Source organism: Lepus europaeus, chromosome 3 (assembly GCF_033115175.1).
Source record: "Lepus europaeus isolate LE1 chromosome 3, mLepTim1.pri, whole genome shotgun sequence".
NCBI classification, from domain to species: Eukaryota; Metazoa; Chordata; class Mammalia; order Lagomorpha; family Leporidae; genus Lepus; species Lepus europaeus.
The window spans coordinates 129808811-129827374 of NC_084829.1; the positions used below are offsets into that span (position 1 = coordinate 129808811).

Consider the following 18564-nt stretch of genomic DNA (forward strand, 5'->3'; position numbering starts at 1 on the left):
ATTCACATTTGTATAGATTTGCTTTTTCATAATCATTTTTTTCAACATTCCTGAAAATTTTACTTAGCTAGTGAACATATTTACAAACTTCTGAAATATGGTTTTAGTAATGAAACTTTGATCAATGTCTGTATTCTTTAAGGGGTGGAATAGGGATAATCTTGTGTAACACCTGCTTGTGAAAGGCACCAAGCTAGCCACTTTACAAAGCTCATCTCCTTGAATTCTCACAACAAAGCTGCCAAACAGGAAGTGTGCTCTCTATGTAGGATAAGAAAGAGATGCTGGTGCTTGGCCCCCTGAGGTCCAAGGCAGATGATTTCAGGGAGTTCAAAAGCATCATGAGCACCATTGAGATGGGGAGGTTGGGGGAAGAGGCTCACTGGGCAGCTTCAGGGACCATAAAGCATGGTGTTCTCCTGGACTACCCAAGAGCAATGAGGAGGCAAGGAGCTACACTCCCGGCAAGGAGAAATACACCTTGCACAGGTGCACATCCCATTGACAGGGATCTGTGAGGGACTTGTCTTCCGCCAATGGCTCATATTCCTTTTGGCCATTGGCGTTAGCCACAATGTGTCTAGGCACTTGGACTTTCTCTGATGTCTCTGCTCTTCTCCATGTAGTCTTCTCTCAAGACTCTCCCCCTGCCACCTCTCTATCACCTCCATTTTCTCTTCTTTTTAGATCTGGCGCTCCTCAGCTGAATCCCTGGGGAGGGCAGTCAGCCTCTCCAATCTTCTGGTCTAACATTGGAGCACATTTTGGAGGTTAAGTAAATACATACCCTTAACACTACGTACGCCTTTTCATTGCGTTCCTGCTGCAGCGGACCTGATTTTCTGGGAAGATGTCGCCTCCAGTGGAGCAACTGGCCAAAACAGACATAAACAACAGGCAAATTTTCCCCAATATTAGCTTGTATGAGGGGACTTCAAAAGTTCTTAGGGGCTGGCACTGTGGCACAGTGGGTTAACGCCCTGGCCTGAAGTACTGGCATCCCATATGGGCGCTGGTTCTAGTTCCGGCTGCTGCACTTCTGATCCAGCTCCCTGCTATGGCCTGGGAAAGCCGTAGAAGATGGCCCAAGGCCTTGGGCCCCTGCACCTGCGTGGGAGACCTGGAAGAAGCTCCTGGCTCCTGGCTCCTGGCTTCGGATCGGTGCAGCTCTGACCATTGCAACCAATTGGGGAGTGAACCAGTGGATGGAAGACCTCTCTCTCTCTGCCTCTCCTCTCTCTGTGTAACTCTGACTTTCAAATAAATAAATAAATCCCTTTAAAAAAGTTCTTAGATAAAACTAAAAAATGTATTTTAGTGCAAAACTTTTTGAAATCCATGTATCATTTTTCATAATGTACATTTTCCATGTGTTCTTTGAAGATCCCACACATGCATGGATTTAGAACTTTTTACAAAAAATAAACTTTACTTTTCATTACAGTATTCCAGAAACTTTCTAAAGTACCCCATACATATGTGAAGGTCACCTCTGGATCCTGCTATTCCTTTGTGTTTGCCCTCTTTTTTGGTATGCCAGTCAAGTGTAAGCACTTTCTATTCCCAGGACAGTTCAGTTTTGTTCCCCTTGTCTATTGCTAACTGTTCCAGTCTTTGGAAAGCTAACTCTGAGTTTCAGTTCTCAACTGAAACCTCATTTCCACCAAGGAGTTTCCCTGACTTCTTACTCTCTCTTGCATGCTCTTTGTCACTCGCTTTTCTCTCTAGCATAGTCCTCATCAGTATGACTATGGCAATAGTTGACTATAACTGAAGACATCATATTCTCAGACATACCATCATAAATGCAATTTTTAATTAAGAAACTTCCTCCCCTTTTGTTTATGCACAATTGCAAAACTATTTTGGAAGTGGAATAATCGAGCACAAGCTTGCAATCTGTAAAAATTAAGATACAACAAATGCTTTACAAGTTGCTTTTCCAAAAAGTATGTTCTACAATTGGTCTTTATTTTGTCACCTCTTTTGATCAAAATACTTTGATGCCAGCCTTCCTTCCATATCCCTAAACAACAAGGCATTCAATGAGCTGAAATAAAGGAAAGACTACATCAGTATAAATGATTACATCTCTATAAAAAGATAGTTCCAGTAGTTTGAGGTTATAAAATCCCCTCAGAGAAGAGATTACAGTATCTTTGTAAGCACTTGCCTGGGATCGGGATTGAGTGAGAGTTTATATGCAGGTGACAACCTTGAAAATTCAGAATCAGTGCACCTGGGGGACACCGGCTCCATGACTCACTCCATTGTCTTGTCGGTTTTGACACTGGCTAGGCTGAGCAGAGCTCCAAAGAAAAAGCTTGCATTTATTCTTTTCTTCTAGAATTCAGAGCCACTTCACCTCATTTATCTCTTGAATTTCTCTTCTTATTGCATTTAATAACACCCAAATGGGATGTCTTTCACAAAATTTAATGGCTCTGTGAGTTGCTAAAATGTTCAGAGTCTATGATAAACCATTTTATCTAAGAAGGAACTGAATAATAATATATGTATGGTGTCCAGCATGGTTCTTGGCACATATAAGTACTCAATGAATATAAGTTGAATGATTTATTGCTGTATTAGGATTAACATTAGCGTGGACATTATTGCTTTCTAAGGAGTATCTGTTATGATTGGTTACAATCCAGGCCACACTGAACACCACACCAGATAAAAAGCAATATTTGCTGTACAGTGAGGTAGTAATCAATCAGCCAAAAAATTATCAAGTGTTGACATTTTGCCCAAAGCTGTTTCAGACTTCCTGAGGATATAAATGAACGAGTAAAGACAAAATAATCATACACTGCAGTATTAGAACAAGAGAATAAAGCCAACAATCTTTACGACCCTTTAAAGTATACAATAGCTTACCTTTCAAAATAAATACATGGTCTAGGACTATATTAAACCCTTTATAGATGAACAGACAGAAGCTCAGAGATATTAAGTGATTTTCACAAAGCTGGTCATTAGATGATTTGCACTTTTATATCAAGTTTATTGAGTCTCAATCAGAAAGTGAATTTTCTGGTCTGATTTATAAGGGCAAACCCATCTCATAGAGGAGAACTAATCCAGGTTTCACAAAGCTTAGGCTCTCAGTAAGCATCATAATTGTCCATAATTTCCATACTCAATGTAAGTCTACATGGCCTTCCAGAGTTCCCAAACTTTACTACTTTTTTATTCCTGGGATCTGCATTTTAACAAACCTTTCTGGTGATTGCAGCGCAAAAGTATACTGCAAAATATAGGAACTACTCTGGTTGGTAAGCAGGAGCTGTAGCATCTCCTGAAGCCTCAGGTGGGATTTTTAAGTGGGAATTTGATGGACAGTTGGGAGATCTGGGTTCCTGAGCTAACTGGGCAAGAGACAAATAACCAATTAAAATGAATGGATATAAATTTTATTTCATGAATAATAAAGAAATGCACACTAAACCATGGGAAATACTGTTCTCCTATCAAGGTAACCAACATACTTTCAAACACTGAATATTTTGTTCTAAAAAATGAAATTGAGATGGTTAAAAAATGATGGTTTTAATGGAATTTAGCACAATACTGTTAGAAAGCAATATATCAACCCATATTTTTTAAAGTGTGGTTCTCAATCTAAACTATATGTTTCTTCTAGGAAACAGAAGTGGTTTTTTGTTATTTCTTTTTTAAAGATTTTGTTTATTTATTTGACAGGTAGAGTTACAGACAGTGAGAGAGAGAGAGACAGAGAGAAAGGTCTTCCTTCCGTTGGTTCACTCTCCAAATGGCCGCAATGGCCGGAGCTGCACTGTTCCGAAGCCAGGAGCCAGGTGCTTCTTCCTGGTCTCCCATGCAGGTGCAGGGGCCCAAGGACTTGGGCCATCTTCTACTGCTATCCCAGGCCACAGCAGAAAGCTGGACTGGAAGAAGAGCTGCTGGGACTAGAACCAGCGCCTATATGGATGCTGGTGCCACAGGCAGAGGATTAACTTACTGTGCCACGGCCCCGGCCCCAAAACAGAAGTTTTTAAAGAAGTTTTATTTATGTATTTGAAAGGCAGAGGGATAGAGAGGGAGAAGAAGAGGGACACGAAGAGGGAGAGAGAGAGAGAATATTCTGTTGGTTCACTCCTCAAATACCTGGACCAGGCAGAAGCCAGGAGCCAGGAACTCCATTTGGGTCCCCTAGATGAGTGGCAGGAACCATCAGGTGCTGTCCCCTAGCAGGATGCTGCAATGGAAGCAGAGGCAGGACTTGATCTCTGGCATTCTGATATGGGATGTGGGTGTCCCAAGAGGCAGCTTAACCTGCTGCATCACAATGCCCACCCCAAAAACAGAAGCCTTGGTGATGACATCATGATCGATTTCTCCCCCTTTCTTAGATTTTCTAAATTTTTCATGAAAGAAAGTAATCTCATCTCTAGCAATTAGAGCTTCTTTGGCTTTGGCCAACTTTCCCTGAGCATTATCTTTATCTGTAAAATTAAGCAGTGTTATTTTTAACCCCTGGCTCATTTTCATTTTTACTATCTAACGTAAAGTGTGGATTGTGGGCAATTTGAATATTTTCTCAGAACCTCTGAAGCCTATCTGAGGATCTCAAATTAAAAATCACAAATCTCAATGAATATTCCCACTCTATATAGATGCCATGTAGAAAGCATATATAGGATAAGCTCCCCTGAAGAGGGATTCACCCCTCTCCTAAGAATTAAAGAAAGCATCAACCCAGTTATAATCTCCACAACTATAACAGGTGTTGCAAACTGTATAAATACTATTTGTAGAGCTACTATCTTAAATTATATTTCAAACTTTAATGTGTTCATTCAACCTGTCCAAATTGCAAAGAAGAGAAAACTCACCCTCTTGATGAGTATGATAGAAGATACTTCAGAATTAACTAAACTCTCCAAGCAGCTATCCACTACACTTTCCACCACTCAAAATCCACAATACTCAACAGGTAAGCACACAGTGGCACTGTGATCCAACAGCCACCATAAAAATCTTCCATGCTAGGGCTAAAGTTTTCCAGTCTCTATCTTTCTTTTTGTTTCTTCCTCCAACTTTAACACCAACTAATGGACTCCCTCACTTGTGCAAATACACAGGAAATGAGAATCTGATTGGAAAAGTCCATCACATTCTGCTGGGTGGCACCATGTTAGTTGGCGCTCTGGCAACCGGTGCCAAAGGACAGCTCACTGGTGTGTGGAGAATGATCTTCTAGTTAAATGTTCCCCAAAGCAAACAGCAGAATCCATATCAGAGTTCATCTCAAATAAAATATACGGATCTATGGAAAATAAACCATATAAAAACTGCTAAGGTAAGGGGTAGTACCCAGAAAATGCAGAAACAAACAAAGTAATTGGCAGACCCCTGGCCTATTGGCTGCTGTTAAGCTAATAGTGAGGCAAACAGCAGAAAAAGCAAGTTCAGATACAGGCTTTGATAAAATGGATATGATGGCATTAGCTATAAGGATTGAAGTAATTCCAGGAGGTAAGGGGAAATTATTTTTCCAATTTTCAGCTACTGGTTACTAGTTTTTAGTCAATTCACAACTTTACAATTCCCTCCCAACCCATAAAGTTCAAAAAAGTCTGAAATAATTAGGTGGGGTGGGCATCCACAGAAGCAATTAAGATATTCCTAGAGACACCTGCAGCCCATATGGGAGAGCTTGGATTAGAGGTAAGTGGGGGCTTATGACTGATCATGTATGTGGATTCCTGCCACCCATGTGGGATGCCTGGATTGAGTTCCAGTCTCTGGTTTCAGTACAGCCCAGCCCTGGCTACAATGTCAGGCACTGGGGGAATGAACCAACGAGTGGAAGATATTTCTCTCTCTCTCTGTGTCCCCCCTTTTTGAATGAAATATAATAAACAAAAATAAAATAATTAGGAGATCAAATGCCTCTGTTATGAAATACAGTCAGCATTGTGCAACAATGGGGATATGTTCTGAGAAACTGCTGGGTATGAACATAACTGCTGTATGAACATCAGAGAGTGTACTTACACAAACTTGGGTGATACAGGCTATCACATATCCAGGCTGTAGAGTATACTTGTAGCCTATGGTTTCTAGGCTACAAACTTGTACAGCATGTTACATGGTAAGTTCTCATGTATCCAAGCATAGAAAAGGAATGGGAAAATATAATATAAAAGATTAAAAAATGATATACTTATATAGGGCACTTACTATGAATGGAGCTTGCAGGGTTGGAAGTTTCTGTGGGTGGGTCAGTGAGTTAGTGGTGATGAAGACCTGGGCTATTACTGTAGACTTTATACATAGTGAACACTTGGGCTACACCATATTTATTAAAAAATTCTTCAATGATAAATTAACCTTAACTTACTATACTTTTTATTTCATAAACTTTTAATTTTTAAAATTTTTATATTCTTTTATTATAGCAGCTTAACACACAAACTCCTTGTACAACACTACAAAAATATTTTTCTTCACACATTTGTTCCATAGGCTTTTTTATACTTTAAAACTAAATTTTCTCTTTTTACTTTAAAATATTTTTTGGTGAAACTAAGATACAAACTCACACATTAGGCTAGGCCTACACAGGGTTGGAAATCTTCACTTTCACTGTCTTCCACTTCCACATCATGTCCCACTGGAAGGTCATGCATGGAGCTGTCATCTATGGTAGCCAGAGCTTTCTTTCTCCTAAAGGACTTGCCTCAGGCTGCCTCACAGTTAACTGACTTTTTTTTATTAATACAAATACATTCTATAATATAAAATATACAGTATAGTAAGTACATATCTCAGGAGCACAGCCATTTCGTTATCAAGTGGTATGTCCCATACCTAATTGCATGTGCTATTCTTTTCTAGGACTGGAAGTACAGTGGGTCTGTTTACACCAGCAGGTGATGTAACAACAAACATGTGGGAATGCATTGCCCCACGGCACTATGACAGCTATGACATCACTAGGCAACAGGAATTTTTTAGCTCAATTATAATGCTGTGGAACAACCACTGTAATGATAATTTGTTTGTCATGGACTGAAACATCACTATACAGCATATGACTGTCATAAATGTTTATTAATTCAGTCCTAGAAATAATTAATACAAAGGTAAAAATATAAACAAATCTAACTACTGAACTAATAGCTATTGTAGAAAGTTTGGAAAACATAAAAACATAAAATAAAAAAATGAAAACCACTCATAATCATACTTCTCAGACCCAGAACCGTTATTCAACAATCATAAATTAAATTGCTATTAAATAATCATCAGATTATCCTGGTCAACATCTGTAGCTTGTAGAGATAAGTGGGGGCTCTATGTTTCTCTCCATTATCCTCAGTTCAGCAGCTAAAAAAATATAAATCTAGAAGGAAATATAAAAGCCTAATGGTATTTGTTTTTATATTTTTTAAAATTTTATTTATGTGTTTGAGAAAGAGACCTTACATCCACTGCTTTACTTCACAAATGTCTGCAATGGCTGGTCCTAGGCTGGAACAAAGAAGCCAGGAACACTATACAGCTTCCTCCCTGGATGGCAAGAAATCAGCTGCCCGAGCCATCACCTCCAGGATCTGCATGAACAGGACGCTGGTGGCAGGAGCCAGAGCAGGGTGTTAAACCTGGACATTCGAATATGGGACTTGGTCTCCTCACCTGCAACTTCAATGCTAGGGCAAGCAACTGCCCATGTTGTTTGTCTTTCAATGCTGAAATCACAGACATTACCTTTCAACTTTACTGAATTTTATACATTTCTTATGGAAGAAAAAGATGAGTTATTTTGTTGTTGTATTTTTGCAACAGCAGCAAGTCCTACTTAAATTGTGCCATGTACACAAACACTTCTTGGCAAACAGAAACAAAATATTTGCAAAACCTGTTCTCAAAAACTGGGGGGAGTCGCCCTCTCCATCTTGCAGTGCTTACACAAGCACCTGGAGTTTGCCAGGTTTGCATCTAGGCAGTCACAGTCACATCCTGAAGCCAGTGTCAGCCATCCCAGCCTGAGGGTCTACACATTTCTCCACGGAGTGGGGGGACAACACAAGAATACAGAGCTCTAGATCACGGGTGCTCTTCTGACTATGTTTAGGTTACTGAGCTTTGCAGATTCTTATATTTTATCCATGTATGAGTAGTGATGCTTCCTTAGTTTTGCATGATTTGAATAAAACTCACTTCACCACTGTTTCAGTTGATCATTAACAACGTCTTTAGTATGGTTTTCTTTCTTTTCTTTTCTTTTCTTTTTTTTTTTTTTTTTTTTTTTGACAGGCAGAGTGGATAGTGAGAGACAGAGAGAGACAGAGAGAAAGGTCTTCCTTTTTGCCCTTGGTTCACCCTCCAATGGCCGCTGCGGCCAGCGCATCATGCTGATCCGAAGCCAGGAGCCAGGTACTTCTCTTGGTCTCCCATGCGGGTGCAGGGCCCAAGGACTTGGGCCATCCTCCACTGCCTTCCCGGGCCATAGCAGAGAGCTGGCCTGGAAGAGGGGCAACCGGGATAGAATCCGGCGCCCCAACTGGGACTAGAACCCTGTGTGCTGGCGCCACAAGGCAGAGGTTTAGCCTGTTAAGCCACAGCGCCGGCCTAGTATGGTTTCAACAATAATTTTTGAAATATCTGAGAACCTCTTCAATTGAGACTACCAGATAGCAATATTTCAGAAGCTAACCAGAAGTCATGGGGTGGTAAGTTAACATTAATCCACAAGATATTATAGTAGAAGATTTAGTGTTTCACACACAAATATATTTTTATGTTAATATTTATTTCCCCCTTTCAATGGCTTGAAATGTAAAGACATTCTTGGTGTAAAGATGAAAGGCACAATGTATAAAAGTAGTGCAAAGTTATAATATTTATTTCTCACTGGTAGAAAGTAAAGAAAAAACTTCCAAAGAACTTAACAAGTGTTTTTCCAAAATTTCATTTTATCAAGCACATTCTCTTATATAACCATAAAGCTGTTTTCATATACAAGAAATTCTTCATGGTTGTGAAATATTATTTATATTGTGTCCATATTCAAATCTTCCCAATTAGCCTCAAAATCTGACAATTCTAGAATCAACTTTAGACTCAATCGAACTTTTAAACATTATGTTTGGCTGTATTTATCTTTCATGTCATACTTGGAATCTGTCTGATGGTTTACTCATTATGAAATTCGTTGGGGAAGAATTCTACAGAGAAAATCTTGTGTATTTCTTGCTGTATCTCACGAGGCAATGTATTAATATGATAGTGTGTAATTATGAATGGTGGTCAGTTTGGTTACTTGGCAAAGGTGATGTCTGCCTGATCTCTATTTCAATTGTACTGCTCATCCTTTAAAATTAATACGTGGGGTAATTCTTGAGACAGTGTGAATATCCTGTTCCCCCAAAACTCACTACGCAGTGATTTTAACATCCATTGATATTTCTTTTCTGAACCAACTATTTACATTGGTTTTATAAATTGATAACTTTATTATTCTAATTTTCCTTTCTACATTTTAGAAGGCAATCTTGCATACAGAATCTTTCCTTTTTATCCTCGTATTATTTTATATATTTATTATGTATTCATTTATTTTATAAGCTATGGTCTTTTTATTTTCTGTGTATCATAATCCATTAACATCATGCTTCTTCTTTTTTTTTTTTTTTTTTTTTGGACAGGCAGAGTGGACAGTGAGAGAGACAGAGACAGAGAGAAAGGTCTTCCTTTGCCATTGGTTCACCCTCCAATGGCCGCCGCGGCTGGTGTGCTGCGGCCGGCGCACCGCGCTGATCTGAAGGCAGGTGCCAGGTGCTTCTCCTGGTCTCCCATGGGGTGCAGGGCCCAAGCACTTGGGCCATCCTCCACTGCACTCCCGGGCCACAGCAGAGAGCTGGCCTGGAAGAGGGGCAACCGGGACAGAATCCAGTGCCCCAACCGGGACTAGAACCCAGTGTGCCGGCGCCACTAGGCAGAGGATTAGCCTGTTGAGCCACAGCGCTGGCCCAACATCATGATTCTTAGAGTGGGGAGAGAGAGGGATAGAGATTGTTCCCATTTGCTTGTTTAGTCCTTGAATGCCAGCAACAGCAAGGTCAAAACTGGGAGCTGAGAACTCAAACCATGTCTCTCCTGTGGGTGGCAAAGACCTAAGTACTTGAGCCATCTCCTGCTACATCCCAGAAAGCCAGAATTGGTAGTGGAATTGAGACTCAAATTCAGGGACTTCAACGTAGGATGTTGACGTTCTAACTGGCACCTCAATTGCTAGCCCAAATATTCAACCCAGCATCATGTTTCTTGTTGATGCTGAAATCATGACAAATTTGACCAGTCTGAGCATTTACAACACACTGTTTGCATTCTTTCCACATATCTCCACCCCCTGCTTTCTTCCTTCTTTCTTACTCTCTCACAACCCAAGATATAATTTTCTTCTTTACTGACTTTCCATATGCACGTTTGTGAGCTATTTTCTCCATTGATCTCTCTGCTTTTCTATCTATTCATGGGTCAAAAACACTTCTACAATGGAAGTTTTATAGTGTATTTTATCTGGTAGAGGCATTTGTTAAGAGAGTAGAGCTCACGTTACATGTTCTATCACAAAAAGCCATGAATGGAGAGGGGGAGAGGCACAAGGAAACTTCTGGAGGTGAAGGATATATCTATCCCCTTGCTTACAGTGATGGTACAAGCCTAGGTTCAAACTTATCAAATTATACATATCAAATGTGTATGATTATAATTGATAGAATTAAAAAGGAGAGAATGACCCAACATGGTAAGCGGGATACACAGCAGACTCATAGAATGACAAATTCCCTAAACAGCACTCTGGCCTCAGAATCAGTCCTTAAGGCATTCAGATCTGGCTAAAAAGCCCATGAGAGTTTCTCAGGCATAGAAAACCAAGACACTGTGACAAAAATGACCTAATGAAAGATCTCTGTGAGTGAGATCCCAGTAGAAAGAACGGTCCATCAAAGGAGGAGGTAATGTTCTCTGAAGGGAGGAGAGAAGTTCCACTTTGATTATGGCCTTGTCTAAATAAGGTCAGAGTTTGTGAACTCAAGAGGCTTCTATAGCCTTGCAAACTCATGACAAGAGCCTTGATGATTACTGATGTCATAAATAAGATTGTCAATTGTTAAATCAACAACAGGAGTCACTGTGCAGTTACTCTCCATGTAGGATCTTTGTCCTTAATGTGCTGTACTATGTGAATTAACAATAAAACTAGTATTCAAATAGTACTTTATACTTTATGTGTCTGTGTGGGTGCAATGTGTTGAAATCTTTACTTAGTATGTACTAAGTTGATCTTCTGTATATAAAGATAATTAAAAATGAATCTTAATGAAGAATGGGATGGGAGAGGGAGTAGGAGTAGGGATGATTTGTGGGTGGGAGGGTAGTTACGGGGGGAAAATGCTATCACTTATATTTCACTTATATTTAAATAAATATATAAATAAATATAAGTAAATATATCACTTATATTTCCATAAATTTGATTAAAAGTACCTGGTATGGCTAGGCACCCCTTATTTCTCTTCTTTTTCAAGTTTTCATGGCTGTGTTAGTTTTTATTTTTCCCTACAAACTTCAAAATCTACTTAGCTAGTCCCATAAAACAGCTGTGTTATTTTTATTGGGATTATGTTAAATGTATTAGTAAGATGAGAATAAAAGATGGCTTTAAAATGTTTACTCATATGATCCAAAAGTAAGAAAAATCTCCAAACTTATCCAATCTGTGTTTGTATCTTTCAGCAATATTTTAATTTTTCCTCATATAGATTTTATATACTTCTGGTTAAGTTTATTAAATTTCTTTTTCTACAAATATAACTGAAGTCTTATTTTCTATTACATCATTTAACTAGCTATTGTTTATGGGTAGAAAGGTTTCTGATTTTTGTATTTTAACTAATAGTCTATTATCTTTCTGAATGCTTATTATTTGTGTTACTATTATTGATTCTGTTCAATTTTTCAGATACACTATGATATTATCTGTAAACAGAGACAGTTTCATGCCTTCTATTTCAATTCTTATAGCTCTTTTGTTTATTCCAATCTGAATGAATTGACTAGCACCTCCAGAATATTTTGCAAGAGTAGTGGAGTTAGTGGGTATCCTTGCCTTGTTCTTGGCCTTTCTGTGAAAGCTGCTGGGATTGTCCATTAACTAGTCTAATATACAAGCTTTAGGACTAATCCTTCTTTCTCTTTGTGGAGCTGCATTGGAAGTACACAGCGGACTCCAATTCGGAATACCAGCATCACAAGCAGCAGCTTAACCTGCTACACCAGTAAACCCCTCTCTTCGAATGTTTTGAAGACCCCTGGTGCACAATCTTTGAATTCCCCTGTGAAATCTTGGCCTTGTTCCTGTAATAACCATCTCCATCTATTTGGTGAATCTGGAAGCCCTGGTGTGATTTTGCAAAGCAGAGTGCTCCTATCACCTACAGCAGCTTACTCTTCTTTCCAGAGCAGACAGTTGTTTATTCTACCTCATATGTCATCTTCCCACTCCGCCCCTCACTCCAAAGTAGAATAAATTCCTCCTTTTAAAAACTTTTGCTTTCATAGTAATTGCGTGTATGTCTTATAAATTTGATCACACCTGTGTTACAGCACACGTATTCGTGGAGAGATGCATTTCTCCAACCTCTCAAAGGCAGAGATACTAATTTATTCATGTTTGATTCTCCAGCCTCCAAAACAATACTGAACTCTTGGTAGATATTTAACAAATACATAGGAAAGAAAAAAATAATGAAAGCTCACTCCAGTGAGAACCATAATTCAATAATAAAGAACTGTGGTCCCTATGGTCAGATATACAGAGGTTTCCCTTCCAGTTCCTCATTGGCACATATATGCAATTGGCTAGTTATGTTCTGAGTTTTATTCTATTCATCTGTAAAATTTCATAGGAGTCATGTTGAGAACATGCATCATATTCCTAGCATCTTAAAAAAAATTCCTGGGGCCATGTGCTGCTTTCTCAGACACATGAGCAGGGAGCTGGATCAGAATTGGAGCTGTCAGGACTCGAACTAGCGCCCATATTGGACGCCAGTGCTGCAAGCCGGGGCTTTAACCTGCTGCACCACAGTGCTGGACCCACTTCTGCCTACAGGAAAGCTTGCTTTATAGTCCCTTAAACAATTCTTAGAGAAATCATAATCTTGGCTCTCTGACATATAGGAACATAGCACAGATGCAGGCTTTAGAGAGTTATTCCCTCTCAAAGTGTCTGCATGAATAAAATGCCCCAGTTCGAGCGAACAACTCCAAGAAAGCAGGAATCTGTTTGGCCTCTGAAATTTTTACACACTACATTTGTTTTACTGAACAAAGTTTACATAAGTTTAATGCAATCATTAAATATGTATTCGACTGGAGTAGAATATTGTATTCTGATCAACAAAACATTGTATTCTGAACACCAACTTCGCAGTCCTCATACCTGGGCTTTTTTCCCAGTTCTTGTGCTGTTTGTCCAGACAGCACATTAATTAAATGGCCTTTGGCCATGACTCTTTGCCTTGAGTCAGCTTTCCTCTCTTTTAAAATGTAGAGATGGGGAGGTTTAATTAGCCCAATGCCTGGCACATTTCATGCACTCAGTAAATATTTGTGGAGTTTTCGAGTTTTCTTTGGGTGAAGGTCATCTCGCTATTACTATTAATTGAAGAGAATGCCAGTAATTCTTGTTGTTGATAATAACGACAGTGAGTAAAGACTTAAAAAAGGCTAACAGGGATGCACTGTGAAAGTTTAAAATTTTCAACAACTCATCTGTTTCGAATATATCCTCTATTGGCTTAAGGTTCTAAGTCTGTGTATATACACATAAAGGTCTGGGGTTCTGAAATAGTGGAAAATTGCCCCAGTTACCTTGATGCTTCCAGTTCAAGGGGTGTGTGTGTGTGTGTGTGTGTGTGCAAAACCTCAGACTAAATATAGAGTCCCCATTCTTTGTGTAAGCTACTTAAGATAAAGGACATTATCTTTTAATTTTTATCCCTGTACCAAAAGTTATCATTGCTAGCTGAACCCCAAAATGATAAAGTATGAACAGTTTAATATCCTCTTAAAAATAAATTTAAAAGATATTTCCCCTGAAATAATGTTTTTTCTGATCTAGAAAATTTCTTCTTAGCTTTGCCCATGCTCAACATTTCTTACTGATGATATATGTGGTGATAATTGCAGTGAGCAGAAAGCACTTGAGGAAACCCGAAACGCTGATATTTCACTACAATGAATGTAGCACTAATTTGTAATTGTAATTTAACTTTTAAGTAAAAATCTGATTTTCTAGATTGTCTTTTGCTTCAGCCTAGGTCTTCACAGACCCCAAGTCTGCATGAATTTACACAGCTGCTTTGAGGCTTTGCATATATTTCCTTGTTTCAGGTTCTTTGATTTTTTTTTTAAAGGGATATTTTTACACTAAACTAAAACACAATTATTAACCCCAGCCTCAGGGGAAAAAGAAAGTAACAAAACTACAGCTTAAAATGTTTCAGGGCTTAGCCTTTAAAATCTTGCACACCTTTTAGAAGCTACAAAAATAAAAGCCACCCCCTTCAAAAAAAAAAAAAAAAAGTGAGGCCAAACGGTCATGATTTCAGAAAATGATAGCAGAAGTGCAGGTGTTAATACTAGAGAGCTTGCTTCTGAGTGAAATAGGGCCTCTGAACCAGGCACTGCTCAAGTGTTACAGAAGCCATTCTTCGGCATGGGCACCTCTATAGCGACTCCATTACTGTATAATGCAAGCAATACCACAGAATGTTTTCTGAATGGTCCCCCACCCAAAAGTGAAACGAGCTGCCTACTTACAGAGGCCATTCATAGAACATACTCACACTCGTGCTAAGCAGCAACTGAAAGACAATGCAGACTTTCTCTTTACCTTGGTTGGAGCAACTCTGACCCGCAGGGCCATGTACACATAGGACGTCAAGGAGGTGCTGAAAGCCACATCCTTATATCGGCGACATCTGGAAGAAGAGACAATTGTCACTGTGAGCTTTTCAATTACTGCTGGAGACTAAGTGTGAGACGCAGCAGTGCAGGATGATTGGATTACACAGAATGAGACAGAAGCCATCTGTGAGCCATGCGTAAGCCGCTGAGTGCCAAAATGAACATCCTTATTAGACAACCAAGTTCTCATGCCATTGGTAGTTCGGTCACATTTGAAAGAGGAGTTGATTGTTTTGAGACGGTGCTGCAGATAGGCAGAGTCTTGGAATTCTCCCTGGTTTTGGAGTGATTACAGTCTCATGCTTAAACTGGGGGCCCGGATTTTCGGTCAGGAGTCTTGAGATTGTCTCCAAAAATGCTGCCAGCAGTCTGCTGAAGCGAAGCCTGTCCGCTCTGCTTCATTCCCAAGGGCCGGAGACTTCTGGAGAAAGAAACCTTTCGTCCCTTTCACATCAGGGCACGCAAACATTCAAAGTCTGACTTTCTCTTAGGAAACAGAAGGGTTCCCAAGCTCTAAAATAATGGCCCTTACACAGCCAGTGAAATGCATTCAAGAACGGCCAGGATGCCATATTGGAGCTCCTTTTCTCTACAATCCTTCCTCTATCGGAATTTATCCGCTCACCGTCTGCCTGTCACCAGCTTTAGATGGGACGTTACCTGTGTTTTGAAACTTCTTTTCCCATCACATGCCCCTGTGAACTTCCATCATGAATGCATTCTGCAATATATGCCATGCATGAAAGCAAGAGTGCAGTAAAAGGGGAAGAAGCATCTTTAATAGGCTGAGAGCCTGATCATTGTCACCTTGATATGTTACTAAAGTTAACATTCAGGATGCATATTCATAACACTATCGATGTGATTTGATTGATTTGCCTTAGACAATTCCTTCAGTGTGTGTTTGCCTTATTTCCTGCTTACATTTTGAGTTCTTATAGAGAAAAACTCTTTCACCTATCAGTAGCTTTAATAGCTGGCAGTGTCTGCTTCAGATTTCAACAGAAGGTGGTCTCAGTAAATGTTCATTATCCCAGTCCCATGGCAAGCTCTGCTAGTAACAGCAGTGGGCCAGCCTTTCTCCCCAAAGAGGGCAAGTAGTGCTTCCTGGGAGTCAGAGCGCGGTGCAGAGCAAAGGACTTGTATCTGTCTTACTCCACTCCTAGCACATATGAAGTACTTTGCATATAGACAAGGTTCCATCTAAATTAATCATTTAAATAGTAAACACCCCAAACCTACCATCCCAGGAAAGTGAAACTTTACATTGGCAGCTAACTCTAATTTTATTCCAATCATTCAGCTGAATAAAATGTAGAAAAGTACTAATTTTTATGTGATTACACTGGAAAAATTAGGTGGTCAATGGAGTATATGGGTGGCAATTGTATGTTCTTACATTTACAACAAAAAGCATGTTAGCTGCTACAGTGATCTACAGAGAGCAGAGCACTACACACACACACACACACACACATTTGGCAGCTCCAATTCTGTTTTCCAAGTTTGCTAACACCCAATGTAACGTGTGCATGTATTAATGAGTACATAGGTGTATGTACTGACATATTAATAGGCTACCTATATTATATACGTATCATGTCTGTATTAACACCACTCTCATTTGCATCTGTTTCCAACCACCAGTGTCTTGCTAACTTGTTTACCTTCAAAGAGAGCTGAGCTGTGCGTTCCCCTTCCCCTTTTCTGGTTACAAAAGCCTCAGTCCTGCTAGTTTCTAAACTGAAGCTGTGGCTCCTGATTTGCAAATCTATTCTTCACCTGAATAAAACTGTCTTTACTGTTAAACTTTTGCGATTCTTCATTCACAACACATACATATGTATCTTTTTCATTCCAAATATTCACATGATAGTTAAGAAATAAAATACACAAAACTCTTTGCATTCTTGGGTTCTGAATTGTTCCGCTATGACATTTTATCATGTTTAAAAATATTTTCAGTCCCTCTATATCATTTGTATCCAGGATTCTTCTTTGTTAAAACCTAACTTTGCTATTTCTCTCTTGGTAGAGACATGCAGGAACTTGAAGGTATTGAAGACATATTTTCTTTCTTTCTTTCTTTCTTTTTTTTTTTAAATCTAAGGTAGCTTTATTATTTTTTTCTCAGTTTTTTTTTATTTTTTTTTAAATTTTATTTAATGAATATAAATTTCCAGTGTACACCTTATGGATTACAATGGCTTCCCCCTCCCATAACTTCCCTCCCACCCGCAACCCTCCCCTCTCCCGCTCCCTCTCCCCTTCCATTTGCATCAAGATTCATTTTCAATTCTCTTTATATACAGAAGATCAATTTAGTATAAAAATTTCAACAGTTTGCACCCACATAGAAACACAAAGTGAAACATACTGTTTGAGTACTAGTTAGAGCATTAAATCAAAATGTACAGCACATTAAGGACAGAGATCCCACATGAGGAGCAAGTGCACAGTGGCTCCTGTTGTTGACCCAACAAATTGACACTCTTGTTTATGGCATCAGTAATTACCCTAGGCTCTTGTCATGAGTTGCCAAGGCTATGGAAGCCTTCCAAGTTTGCCGACTCTGATCATATTTAGACAAGGTCATAAAAGACAGAGTGAGGATAGTAACCAATGATCCTAAGAGTGGCATTTACCAGGTTTGAACAATTATACAGCATTAAGTGGGGAAGAGGACCATCAGTACACACAGGTTGGGAGTAGAGCCATTGGTGGTAGCGTAGAGGTTATGATTACAAAGGAATGAGGCCCAAGTGCGCTAGACAGAGTCTAGAACAAAGGACAGAGTCATTATTAGAGGAGCTAAGAAAGGTGCTGTCTAAGCTACAATGAAGTTTTCTGATTGAGAGGCAAATAGAACCTGATAGAAGGGGCTTGATAATAATCTGGTGGGCTTTAGGCCTTGTAAGTTAAGAGGCCCAGACCTATCTATCTCTTCACATGGGGTATATCCTAAGGGAGGTGTGAACCTCCTAGGGGAAGGCACTCTGTTGACTTTCATTACTTGGCTGGCCTGGGAGGAGAGCTGGCCAGGTAAAGGCAGGGGGCATCTCTAACAAGAAATTTACAGTTCTGCCTGCAATGTTGCTGACCCTACTTGACCATCCCCTCAGCTGCAGTGGTCACTTTGGAAGTTGGGCTGAGTGAAGGGCTTTTCAGCTTAGAGCCAATAAGATCTGTGGCTCTGACCTGGGCATCCTTCGACTCCAGGGCAGGTCCATTTCCAGTGATCCAACTCTTGGCAGAGCTGCCAGGGCTCTTCACAAGCTGACTTCTGCTGAAGCCCAGGCTTACCACTTTGAAAGCCACTGCAGTGGACTGGCCTGTTGGGTCTCCTTGAGGGCAGATCACTGTACAGATCAGCCATTAATAGGCCTGCCACCCATTGCTTCTGATGCCTAGCTTTCTTTTCCTCCTGGTTTGTGTTAAAGCAGACCAGAGGAAGAGATATTTTCTATCTAATTTAGAATTGCTTTCTGATAAAAGAAAGAAAATCAGTAAAAATGCACAACCATTAATCCTAAATAGTTGGGGTAGATC

At 39.7% G+C, this 18564-nt stretch overlaps 1 protein-coding gene across 1 annotated transcript in view; it reads right to left on the reverse strand.

Annotated features, from left to right (window-relative positions):
* TMEM244 (transmembrane protein 244) overlaps positions 1-15752 on the reverse strand; it is a 38291-nt gene extending 22539 nt beyond the window's left edge. Inside the window, exons 1-3 of the mRNA XM_062187265.1 lie at positions 15676-15752; positions 14942-15029; positions 788-871 (exon numbers count right to left, since the gene is read on the reverse strand). Coding sequence (XP_062043249.1) covers positions 788-871; positions 14942-15029; positions 15676-15752 — 249 coding nt within the window. The remainder of the gene's footprint in view (positions 1-787; positions 872-14941; positions 15030-15675) is intronic.
* Between the last annotated feature and the right edge of the window lie 2812 nt (positions 15753-18564).